The 13,200-nt window shown below is 36.8% G+C and overlaps 1 protein-coding gene across 3 annotated transcripts in view; it reads left to right on the forward strand.

The window, feature by feature from the left end:
- Positions 1–13,200, forward strand: part of USH2A (usherin) — a 742,577-nt gene that overhangs the window by 533,509 nt on the left and 195,868 nt on the right. For all 3 annotated transcript variants that reach the window (XM_045455771.1, XM_045455772.1, XM_045455773.1), the window contains exon 48: positions 9,832–10,030. In XM_045455771.1, coding sequence (XP_045311727.1) covers positions 9,832–10,030 — 199 coding nt within the window. The remainder of the gene's footprint in view (positions 1–9,831; positions 10,031–13,200) is intronic.

Here is a 13,200-nt window from a genome sequence, read left to right on the forward strand (position 1 = left end):
CTTTCAGTGGCTAATCTGGTATTTGTTTGGAGGGTTATGTAATGGTTCGTATATCAGAGTCTTTGCTGTGACGCTCAGATTGCCTTTGCATGGAAAGCAACCGTGTATGTGCGGTTTAGACTTGAGTAGGGACTTGCGTTGAAGATGACCTAGCTGTCTCTTGTCTGAGATTCCTCCCACATTTTCCAGATCCCTGGTGCTTCCTTTGTGGGATCTTTGGCTAGGAAGATATGGTTTCTCTTGAAATTTTAGCCTCCCAAGTTACCTGACATTTTACATAAATGAGGCTGTTTGGCGAGAGCAACAAGATAAGAGAAAGTGGAAGGGAAACAGGGACACCTCCCAGACACATGTTTTAGATCACAGGAGCCCCTTTCCCTGGTTCCTCTGGTCAGAAAGATGGATTTTTCCTAGGATTTTGGATTCCCTTTTGACCAGGACTGCTATAGTGCAGCTCCTTGACCAGAATTATCCTCAGAGCAAGTCTGGACAAAAAAAGAAAAAAACAGAACAGGAATTTCCCCTCACACCCTCTGGCTTGTAAGGCCTTTTCGTACTCTGGCCAGAAAGATGGGGTTTCTCACATAGGTTTTACTTGTCCAGTGCACAATTCTACACCGGGACTGCTCTTGGATTAAAGATGGGAGATCAAAGAGGGGAAACAATGAGAAATTCATCCTTTAATTTTTTTTCCCTCTCGTCCTTATCTGCCTCTATTGTTAACTTTTCAGAATCCTCAGGTGGTTGCTTCTTGTAATTTCTGCACACTTTTTAGTGATAATCAGTCAGAGAGAGGCTGTAATAGGTTTACTCCATATTGGCCGGCCTCACAAAGTCCCTCTCTACCATGTTTTTTGTTTGTTTGTTTGTTTTTAATTCCAATCCCTTTACCAACTTTATTTCTTTTCTTTCTTTCTTTCTTTCTTTCTTTCTTTCTTTCTTTCTTTCTCTTTCCTTCCTTCCTTCCTTCCTTCCTTCCTTCCTTCCTTCCTTCCTGTTTTTTTGGTCAAAAATCTAAAAAGGTCTTGATAGAAATCATTCACCACCAGATATTGGCAAGGGAAATCTTCCCTTTCTAAAAATGATTCATCATAGAAGAGCAACATTTTCCAGAGGCAGGACTCAAATGAGCAGCTGTGGGCTGCCAAATCATTAATCAAAATTATACCAACACCAAAGTAGTTAGCCTCTTATATGCATGTTATTATTTGTGTATTTTATTATTATATGTCTGGCAATGTATACTTGTTAGTTATATTTTTATTTTGATTCAAAAAAATCTCTTTTATATTAGCAATGAGCAAAATCAAATGTGAAATTATTCCAGAAAATGTCAGTAGACTGAATTAACTTCTATAGCATTTAAAATAATTTGGTTTCTAATAAGACATTTGTTTCTTAGATTGTTTAGTTTTGGTAAAGCACAATAGTCTGTAACATTTACCTGTCATGTATTGTAATAACATATACAGATAGTATATCAGACTGTCTGATTATATGCATGGGATGCTTCAACTCGTTTTTGTTTTGGCCTTAACTTATGACTCATGACATCTACAGTACAACCACTCATACATGTTTTTCCCATTACATGTAACCCAAAGACACCATAGCACCCAAATGTGGAAACAGCACATGAGCCCCTGTAGTTCTATAAGCTGCCTCTCCAGAAACAAACTCTGTTTCTACATCACATTTTCCATACTTGTCATATTATCATCAGCTGCTTCTATATCCCAAAAGAATACTAACTAGTGATCGATAGCCCGGACATGTCTGGCCATGGCCTACATGTGCCCTGGGTAGTTCATTTATTTGCCTTGGTGGATTTGCTAGAGTGGAATTTAATCAATAGTTAATTCATTAATTCTGGTCCTTGAGAATGTAGAGACTACGGTGGATGTTGATAGCTGGCTGGCTCTGGCTTTGACTGAAATATGACAAACACAGTAGCTGACAGCTTCCCTTGTATTGGGTTGCCTTTTTAGCTATAAATAGATAAGCAAAAAAAAAAGAAGAACGTCAACAAGAAAGAGATTTTATTAGTTACTGCTAGTATTCCAAAATGCATCATTTCCAGGGGAAAGGGTCAAAGGAAGGCAGAACGAGAACACAGATCATGTCTTTCATTGTCTTTAATTGGCACCATGGCAGTTTTTTCTGTTCCAAATCAATTCAGGGCTGTATTATTGACGAGGAGTCTGTGGTATAACGTCTTTGTAGCATTCGCAAATAATTGTTGGAAAATTTGCCTGAAGCTACTGAATGATATAAATGATATTTTTACATACCAACTTTTCAGAAACCTTTATGAAATCAGCACAGGCTGTGTGTCTTTAAATGAAGGTTACACCACTATCATCATTTATAAATCCCCTTAAATTTTCAAATGACTTAGGTTGGGGTTGAATATGGCAAAAGAGGTTTTAGGTTGTGGAATAAGAATTTTCCTCTTTTTACCTCACTAAATTCGGGGTGAAACTTTGAGGCCTCTATTTTTTTTTATATAGTATGACTTTTTTTGTATTATCAGAGAATCTCTTCTATCCTTAATTTTCCCTCTCTGATATTTTTCAGTGACTGACAGCTTGAGCACTGAAATAATAATTTTATATTTTGTGTGAAAAAAATTAGATCATGATTTATTTTATTATTTTCTTAATAGAGAGGATGTTGGGCTGTAGATATAATATGTCACATCAAGTCTTCTTCACCCATATTCTAAACTTCCTCCCTCACCAATATGGACAACAGGAGACACATTTTAATTTGGACTGGAATTTCTGTCAGAGTCTTTTTTTTTAAAGTAGGCCCTATGCCCAACATGGGGCTCAAACTTATGATACCAACATCAAGAGTTGCATGTTCTACTGGACTAAGCCAGCCAGGTGCCCCTCTGTTAAGAGTCTTTAAAGGATACAGGAAGACCTCTTGAAAGAGATTGTTTCAAGTATATTTACTACTGTTGTACAGATCCGATCAAGTCTTATAATTCAGGAAGTATCATTTTTAATGGCTAGTGAGTTTTCTTTATCAGACACATTGTTTCATTAAAAGACCTTACAGAAGAGGCGTCTGGGTGACTCAGTTGGTTCAGTGTTTGACGTCGGCTCAGGTCGTGATCTCATGGTTTGTGGGTTCAAGCCCGGCATGGGAATCTATGCTGACAGCCTGGAGCCTGCTTCAGATTCTGTATCTCCCTCTCTCTCTCTGCCCCTTCCCCACTAACTGTCTGTCTGTCTCTCTCAAAAATAAATAAACATTTAAAAAATTCAATTAATAAAAAAAGACTTTATAGAATATCGAGTTTATTCATTTTTTAAGTTAATTTATTTATTTTGAAAGAGAGAGAGAGAGAAAAAAGAGAGAGAGAGCACACTTGTGTGGATCGTGGCCGGGGGGGCAGAGAGAGGAGGAGAGAGAATCCCAAGCAGGCTCCACGCTGTCAGCCCAAAGCCCAACTCGGGGCGTGATTTCATGAAACTTGAGATTGTGACCTGAGCTGAAATCAAGAGTCAGCTGCTTAACTAACTGAGCCACCCAGGTTCTCCTCAAGTCTCTTAAGACTCTGCTACCAATACCTCCATTTTCTCACCTCCCTCTCTTCCCAAACTCCTTTAAGTTCTCTACCTCTTGTAGCTCCGGTAGAAGCCAGTCACTGAGGCCGACTGTGCCTCTCAGCAAAATCCCCCTCTTCCTAATTCACTTTGGCCTTTAACTACCACATTGTACCCTGCTCTCTGAACACCCATTCCCTTCTTTTACTGGGTCCATTCCAAATCCTTGTATTAATTGTGAGACTGAACAGAAAGACTCTCCCTCCTCATCAGGTAGTTCAAACATCACACTTTTAGTCATTCTGATGTCTCAAAAATTGCTGACCCTGTTTTTCCCCCAAACTCTGGTCTCATCTATGCAGCTGCCTATTGATTTTCTGTAGTAGTATCTGCTACCTCAAGCCTCAGCGGTACATTCTCCTCTAACTCATCATCTTTTCCAACATTCATTTTCACAGATGCACCACCACCTGCATATTATCACTGACATCTATCTTTGAATTTTTTTAATCCCCTGAGTTTGCTCAATCTTCCTATATGTGTCTCTCTTCTTCATTTCCACCACCACCACCACCCTGGTTCATGTTTTCATCATTTAAGTTTATGTAACCTGTTTCTGCAGGGGTCTTAATTCAATGAGATACAAAGAAGAAAAGGCTTTGCATTTTGCCCACTGCTTGCTGCCTTATACATAATCCTTTGGCTGTCCTCTCTTCGACTCTTGAAAGCCTCTCAGAAACATCTTATAGCTTTTGAATTATTTTTAGTTATGAGTCTCACTTTGGTAATTGAGATTCATGATCAAGTATTAAAAAGTCTTTTCTGTCTCTAGCAAATTATTAAGCCCAAGTCTGGTTCAAAGATTCTACCATTTCACAGACTCATGCCTGATCACAGCTTGTCTGTTCCCTTCTCCTTGCTCTTTCCTTCTTATCCCCCTTGATCCAGTGTGTCTCCTCTCAATGTTATTGTTTCACTGCCATCACTGGGCAACCCTCAAAGCCCTCTGCATATCAGGTGGCACTTTTCCTGGAGAGTTGTATTTCCCTTGAGAGGCCCCAAGAGGATCTCCACATAGTCAATTTCCCTGACACGAGTGCTGCCCTCTATAGCTGATCTCTTGTGGTCCCAACAGAGTAGGGCATCCCAAGGACTCTTCTTGCTGGAGTCTCCTCTTCCTAGAAGGCTGCCATCATGAACAGTATACCCTCAAGCTGGCTCAAGCCTAGTCATCTTGCAAGGCATTTCCTGGTTCCGTTGAAGCTCATTGATCCGTGCCATGAGGCACTCTTTATTTTACCTTTTTGTTGCAGCTACTTTGGACAATACCTAGCCATCAGGATTCTCTCATGGAGAGCCAAGCACCTTTTCTCTGCTTGTATAGACTGTCAAGATCAATGTCAAGCTCTCCCCAAACTCCTTACTATCCTCCAAGGACAGCAGCAGACTGAGTTTAGACATTTCTATAACTCAGTGAGTATCAAACATGAGAAACAAGGGCTTCCAATTTCTCTGCCTCCAGTTTCTCTAAGTGACATATTTGGAATGCCTTCCTCAGTCCTACCCTAGGTATGTTAGCAGGGGTTAGGGCGTGTGTTTGATGCCACTCTTCACTATGTAAATAACTCCTCTTTCATTCTGTGCCTCAAAACTTCCGATGGCTTTCCAACACACTCAAAAACAAATCCAGTTGTTTCTGTGTTGTAGAAAATCCTACATCATCAGCAAACACCCATGCCACCCTCCTTATACCCATAGGATCTCATTTTCCCACATTCTATCTTGTGTGCAGTCCAATCCAGCCCTATTAGATTCACTGGCCCTTCAACATGCCAAGCACATGGTTGCCTCACAGCTTTTCCCTCCACCTAGAAACCCCTCCGGGCTTGATTCGCCTCTTCTGTCGAATTTCTGCATAGAAGAACCAGTCCTTCCTAGACCACCAACCTGACATATGATACACTTATGTGTTTCTTTACTGTCCCTCTTCTCCCAGAAAAATGTAAGTTTTATGAAAAAAGGGGGCTTTAGCTGTCTTGTTCGCTGATAAGTAAAGAACAGGGCTGGCATATAGGAGGTACTTAAGAAATACTCACTAAATTTCCTACTTTCTAAAACTCTCCTAGAATTCTGTTTATTTTTGGTTGTTTTGGGTGACAGGTCACTGTTAAAGAGTTTTATCCTTGGGATTCAACAGAATCTTGTTGTTCCCTTTAGAAGTGAAATACCATGTTTAAAAGGAGGAACTCATTACCTGTCATCCTCAGTTTGGGGCTGTAGTTCAAATCCCCATACAAGAGCGGAACCCCATTCAACAATCTTTTGCACTTGAGTTACTAATGTAGCTTACTGACCTTTCTCTCTAGCCCTGGTTTCTTCCACTCTAGCATGTCAGGGTGTCAGTTCTAATAAGGCTTTGTAGTTTAGGAGTGACAACAGTGCACAATCATACTATTTCACTATCAAACTCAGTACAGTGTTTGAGGGACTCCATAAACTTTTTTTCAAATTTACCCTCCTCTTTTGCTGGATGTAGCTTATTCATTCATCAAGTTGGTCACATTACTCTTCCATACACACTGAGGCTGATTCCCACCCTTTACATTTGCTTATGTTGGTTTTCCTGCACAGAATCTTCCCTTCCTCATTTACCAAGTCAAGTCCAAATCTATCTGTTCCACGATACCCTCATTGTTTAGTCTAGAACAGAGGACTTTTGCTTATGTGTTTTTATAATATCTGTAGCCTAAACACATTTAAATACTTGACTTAAATTGCCATATAGCATTTACATGCTTTGTGTTTGCATGTTTTGTATTCCCTATTATTCAAGGACACAGATTTTGTCTTTTGATTTTTCACCTATTACAAGTTATGCTAAACATTCTAATAGATAAATATTCAATGACTTGATTTGAGAGCTGAGAGTTAATATTTTCATCATGCAACATTTATTTAGTCCTCTATTAAAAGTTACTTGATCACTTATGATAGCCATAATCTGGAATACAATTGAAGAATGTGAGTGTTACATAAATAATTGACCAAAATGACCAAGTTAAGTAGGGAAAAAAAGGGTCTACATAAACATGATCAAGGAATCCAGAACTGTTTAATTTATAGCAATTTAGATTGATATCTTAAGGTATATGAAGATTTTTTTTCTTTTGGCTTAAACAAGAACATTTTCACCAAATGGTAATAATAGAATAAAATGTTGAAGAATACCAGTGGGAACCCTAATTCTTCATAAAATTTTGTCTGACCTGTAACATTTTAATATTCACCTGTATCAAGGTAGGTGATAAAGAAATGATTTTCCCATACTCCTTTCTATCCTCAATATTAGTTTATACTTGAAGTAAGGACTGAAAATGATGATCATAGTGGTGGTGACTACAGTGGTAGATAATAGTAACAGATAGAATAGTAAATCTACTAACAGGGTGACATAATTAAAGGAAATAACTCCAACTGAAATGTCTGAATAATCAATGAATCCATGTATCAAAATGTGTGTAGATAGAGTAGTTTTCATCAGAAACTTTATTAAGGTAGCTTAAATCATAGTCCTTATGTTCTGGGAGTTAAATAAACTCTAATCATGACTTTATGAACAAATCTGCAAAATATTTCATTCAAGGATTCGCTGTTGGTTTACTTTTCTGTGTGAGCATGCAAACTTTACTAATCTATACCAAAAAGCTTCAGCTTGTTTCCCCAATATTTAACATTCATTCCTGTGGTATAAGAACATTTCTTCTATTTTTGCTCTTAAACATCAAAGGAATGAGACCGCCAATTCCGTTTATAATGGTGCGTGTTTCTCAGAGATGTCTTTCCTTTGAAATCAGCAACCAAAAGGTTTTTCAGTGTCACTCTCCTTGGTTCTAATGAGAGATGTATAGGTGTTAAACTCGCTACTCCTCTTTGATCATTTACCTTCGTGCCTCAGACTCAGATCCTCAAGAGCAAAACTGTTCATGGTATCGCTAAAAATATAAGCAGTCTCACTTCACAGTTTTGCTCTGCTAGAAGGAAAAGTTACAATGGTGTGGTATTCTGCATGGTGTTTTCTAGACTTTCCTAGTTCATCAGCTTTTGTGGAAAAGTCAGACCTTTGAATGTCACTTAAATGTAGTCTCTCCTGTAGTTGATTATGCAGTGAATACAAAAGAGGTATCTGGAAAATGTGGAATTAATTTTAAGAGTTGGACAAAGACCTTGGAATAATAATGGTGACTACAGAAGTCACCTATGAAACTGCTCTCTTGTAGGTGACATTAATTTCCTATCTACAGAGTCTTATTAGTGAATGTGTTATGTTTGTACCCCTAAGAAAATGAAATAATAATTTTCTTTTTTTTAGCAGTCTATTAAAATGTCAAGGTTTATCTTGACTGCTGCTTTTTAATGTAAATGTTTGGTCTTAATTGAATTCCTAATATATGATGTCACTTGGAATTCTGATAGGGTCCAGTAATTTTGCCTGTAAAGATATATTTCCTCTTAAAATGAAAGGTATAACAAAAATACCATTTAGCACAATGGCAGAAAAGTGGTCACATGAGTTATTGTGAGATTTTTATTGGGAGAGTTTAAAGTATAGGGACTAAGCTTATATGTGTTTGCTCTCCTTCGAAGTACCTACTGGAGTGTTCTGTATAAAAAAGCCCTATAACTATTTGCCATTTGGTTAGTTGCTGTAGTTGGAAATTCTAGAATTATAAAAATAGAATTAATTTTGCATGTCAGAGTTCCACTCCTTTTTCTGAAAACAATGAGAATAAAAATAATTATTATTTTGCATTACCTAGTGTTTTGCAAATAGTAGGCTTCCCTTGCCATGCTAAATTGCAAGAATATGTCATATCCAAATCTCTGGGGCTTTATTAAAAACTTTAACTATTCTGCTTATAGAGCTTATTTAAAAAACACTAAAGATAGTACGGCTATGTCATTTAGGTTGTATCATTCTGGCAAGTAGTCCTAAGTGCAGAATTAAAGTTCTATAGCATTACCTGAGAGTAAATCATTTTATTCAGGGCTGATTCCTACTGGAAAGCTTGATGTTCTGATTTCATTCATTTCAACAAATGAAATATTAATAGATCATTGAAAGTGCAATAAAGTTTTAGTCAGATATTAAGCCCTCATTGCATACCAACCCCTCCCTGAAAAGTATAGCCATACTTAGAATGAAATTGTTGCTCAATTTTTAAGAATCACACATCTTCCTAGAATATTATAATGTAAAGATATTTGTTGTGGAAACTTCCAATTCCTATATTTCCTTACCACAAAACATGTCTGACTGTAACATTAGAAGAATTACTAGAGAAACAAGTCTGTTTATAGAAGTTAAAATTAAGGTATATCAAAGTACAGTGTATTGAGAGGAATTTTATCATTTATCATTTGATAAAATTTATAAGTTGTATTTATAAATTAATTTATCAATTACTTTTAATAATAGATAAGTTTATCTATTGATAACAAGACTTTATCAATATGGGCAGTTATTTTGGCTATATGTAACAAAACACCCAACAACAGAAGTTTAAGTAAATAGTTGTAGAGATTGTACATTATTGCTGGCATTGGTTCAGCTTACCCAAATAACATGGTGGCCTTTTTGTGATGATTTTGATCTTTCTCAAGTGGCTGCAAGATGATTACTGAAGTTCCAGACATCGTGTTTAGCAGAAAGGAAGAGAAAGGGGAAAAGTAGTGGCTGTGCCAAGAAAGCTGAAATTGCCTCAGAGGCTTCCACTGTGGTTTTATAGTTGCATATCGTTGGGCAACTATGTGACACATCGCTAGTCTGGGCTGGCAAAGGAGAAGGTGATTTCAAGTAGAGATTAGGTCTGCCACCTGTTCTAATTTCCACGCTACTTACCAAGTCTTATTACTTGTGGCTTAATTTTACTTATGAAACCAAAATTTTCTGTTGATTTTCCTGATTAGCCAAAACAATGGTACTTTCTTCTGGTCTCCAAAATTTAAAGTGGGAGATCACTGGACTCTTGCCATTTGTCATCCTCCCAAAAGCTTACTTAGTTTTCATTGATTCTCCAAACATATTATCTGGGAGTAACATATATGAGCATATTATACATTAGTATATAACTTCTTTGCCTTCAGCTTTTTAATTAAGAAGTTGTTGACAAAATGGACCTTTTGACCAATCTGAAAGATTGAGAGTACATGAGGCCGATGGCAGCAATGTTAAATGTTGTCTTTTCAGAGTTATTGATTATTCTATCCATTGCAGATCCCTTCAAGTTGATTGGATGTCTCCAGGGAAGCCAAATGGCATCATTCTCGGATATGATCTCTTACGTAAAACATGGCATTCATGCCCTAAAACCCGGAAGTTAATGAAGGACCACAGTAGTGTTCTCTGCAAGGCAGTGAAGTGTCAAAAACCGAAAGCTATCTGTGGACACAAGTGTTATTCTCCTGAAGCTAAGGTATATCTTTTCAAATGAGTCACTGAAATATGGTTTTCTCACTAAACACTCCAGGTGAAATCACTTGCTTCTTAAACCATGGTTTGTCACGATCAATTTTTCCACTAGTCTATCAGGAAGACCCCGTGGAAAAGAAAGGATGCTTATAAAAACCCTGTCATCCTCATGAGCATCTTAGCCTTCTCGTTTTTCATCATCTTCACAGGAAATATTAGTTTATCGAAATGGTAAGGAACTCCCGACTTTGTATTTGATTGAATGACTTGAATTTTCTTTACAACAAATCCATTCAGCTACAAGTGGGTGTTTGTTTACCTGACACTGATGAGTAACTGTGAACAGGACCTTCCATGGTTTGTCAGAAATATTTTAAAATTATGGCCATTTGCAGATTAATGGTCATATTAGTTGCAGTTTAGGAATCAGATCAATAATACAGCCAGACAGAGGAGTTTGTAAATGGGTTTTATTGACAAACGATGCAGAAAATCCTTAGTTTGAAGGTAGGATTTCATATAATGAAATAATGTTCCTATTTGTCAACAACAACATCACACATTTAATGACTAAAGCTGTTGCTAAATTCAAAAGATTCACTGCAGAAAGACACAGTAATTAAGAAAGTGAGTTGTTGAAGCAATATGAATCAAAATACAAATTATTACAGCTGACACTGGCCAAGCAGTAGTTATCATCTAAGAAATGTTATAAAACTAACAGTTACTAACTACACTTTTTTTTTTTTGACACTTAGGCTCCAGACTTGTCATTATGACTTGGTTTTACATTACTTTAGGCCATTAAATGTACACTGTCTGATGAACATACATTCATAAAATAAAATAAAATTTAGTATTTCTGAAGGGAAAAATGCTGGAATAAATTTGCCTATTAAAAATGTTCTCTAGGAGAAAGAAAGAAATCTTTGATGCATTAAGCAAAGGCTTATTATTTTAAGGATTAAGGACACACACAGATATTGACAGTAAAAGAGTAAAGGAAGTCAATTAAAATCTCAAGAGAAAGCAATTGTTTGTAAATTTCTGCTTAGAGTTCACTATGAATATGTATTTCTTGAGTGAGAGGTTGGAGAGAGATAGAAAGGAGACTAAGAATTTTTTTTGGCTAAATCACTTTAAATACCAGGAGGACTTAAATACGCATACAAACTTTACCATGTATTCAAACGCTGGTGAACATCATACCCTGGAGGGCTTGTTAAAACAGATAGCAGGTCCCAGCCCCAGAAGTTCTGATTCAGGAAATCTTGGGCGGGGCATGAAAATTTGCATTTCTAACATGTTCCCAGCTGATGCCTCTGGTAGCCATACTAAACCAGCTAGGATCTGTTCCAGGAACCATATTTTGAGAATCACTAGATTGCAGACTTGCTTTGGGAAACCATAAGATAAGCAAAAGTCTCTTCAAATATTAGGTACACATTTATCAGCTCAACTTAATAAAATTTCCATATAGGTTTCCTGAGGCAGCTAACTTGAAGACTGAATTAATAGATTAAGAAATATTCTGTTTATATGGAGACCTCCCAAAAGAAACGATTGCTTAAAATTTCATTTTGGGGAACCACCAATGATCTAAACCTAAGGGGGTTAGAAAAAGGGCATAAATTTCATGTGTCTAAAGGAGCTTGAGAATGGCAATGGAATTGAAAGAGCAAATTCTAAGGGGCCATCATTACTTAATAAACATTTCAGTGATGGGGCGCCTGGGTGGCTCAGTTGGTTGAGCATCCGACTTCAGCTCAGGTCATGATTTCACGGTCTGTGAGTTCAAGCCCCGCATTGGGCTCTGTGCTGACAGCTCAGAGCCTGGAGCCTGTTTCAGATTCTGTGTCTCCCCCTCTCTCTGCCCCTCCCCTGTTCATGCTCTGTCTCTCTCTGTCTCAAAAATAAAAAACATTTTAAAAAATTTAAATAAACATTTCAGTGAAATTTTCACAAGCAAATGTAAGTACTAGACAAGCCTGCTAAAAGAAAAGGCTGGATGTGCTTAAGTATCTAGAAACACACTCTATGTGAATTGGACTTTAACAAATACTTTGAGACCGTATAACAAAGGACAAGATTTTAGGTCCCTGTCAAAAAATAAGAGGAAGGCATGTGTTGTTTTACCCTGAAAGCAAAAATGACCAGCATCCTTAAATCTCAAAGAAACACATAAAAAATTTTTGCTTAAGTCTTAAAGATGGGACATGATTTCAAAATTCACCTTTCATACAGGGTATGACATCAAAGAGAAGAATCACCCGGTGTATCTTTGGCATTAGACTAATTTTGAATCCTCATTGCTAATAACTAAATACAGAAAAAGAAATTCATTACAGTTGGTTTAGTATGGCTACCTGACAAACCACAGGGTAGACTTTGGTTTTTAAGGGCCCTGTTTCTTTGATCTTTGATGATTTTTGAAAAATGAATGAAGTCCCAAGCTAGTGGCCCTTATGAAGACTTAGAGAGTCCACATTCTACTGCCTCATATTTAGCTTGAATCATATGTGGGTGCAAGCTAGAAATAGCAATGTGCAAAATGGAAAAAGAGAAACACCTCTTAAATAGTGGTTGCCGTTGTCTGCCACGGGAAGCTTCTAATTAATGTGACTTATGCCAAGTGTAGGTTCTGAGGCTACATTTCAGCAATTATTTAGCATTTGATTTGTTATATATACGGAGTGTCAGTCTCTCAGACCTCAAGTGAGCATGCAAATAATTATTTGTTCAAGCACATAATTTCTTCTACAGCTCCTGGAAAAAAAAAAAAACCACATTATTGAAAGGGCTTTTCAAAATTAATTTCCATATAAATCTCTTTTTTTTTTAATGTGGTGGCCTATATATATATATATATACACACACATATATATATATGTGTATATATATATATATATACATATATATATATGTATACACATATATATATATATATATATACACACACACACATATATATATACATATATATAAATGTTAGACTATTGAGACTTCCTTGTCTGAAGATTGGGTTCATAAATAAGTGATCATCTAAATTATAAGGATAATACTACTTACTAAAAGGAAAAGAAAGATCAGTGAGAGACAGTTTTCCATAAATGTGTTTTCAAATTAAAGTCATTAAAATAAAAACATATATATGAAGGTAATTGTTCATTTACA

This window comes from Leopardus geoffroyi, chromosome C3 (assembly GCF_018350155.1).
Source record: "Leopardus geoffroyi isolate Oge1 chromosome C3, O.geoffroyi_Oge1_pat1.0, whole genome shotgun sequence".
Taxonomy (NCBI): domain Eukaryota; kingdom Metazoa; phylum Chordata; class Mammalia; order Carnivora; family Felidae; genus Leopardus; species Leopardus geoffroyi.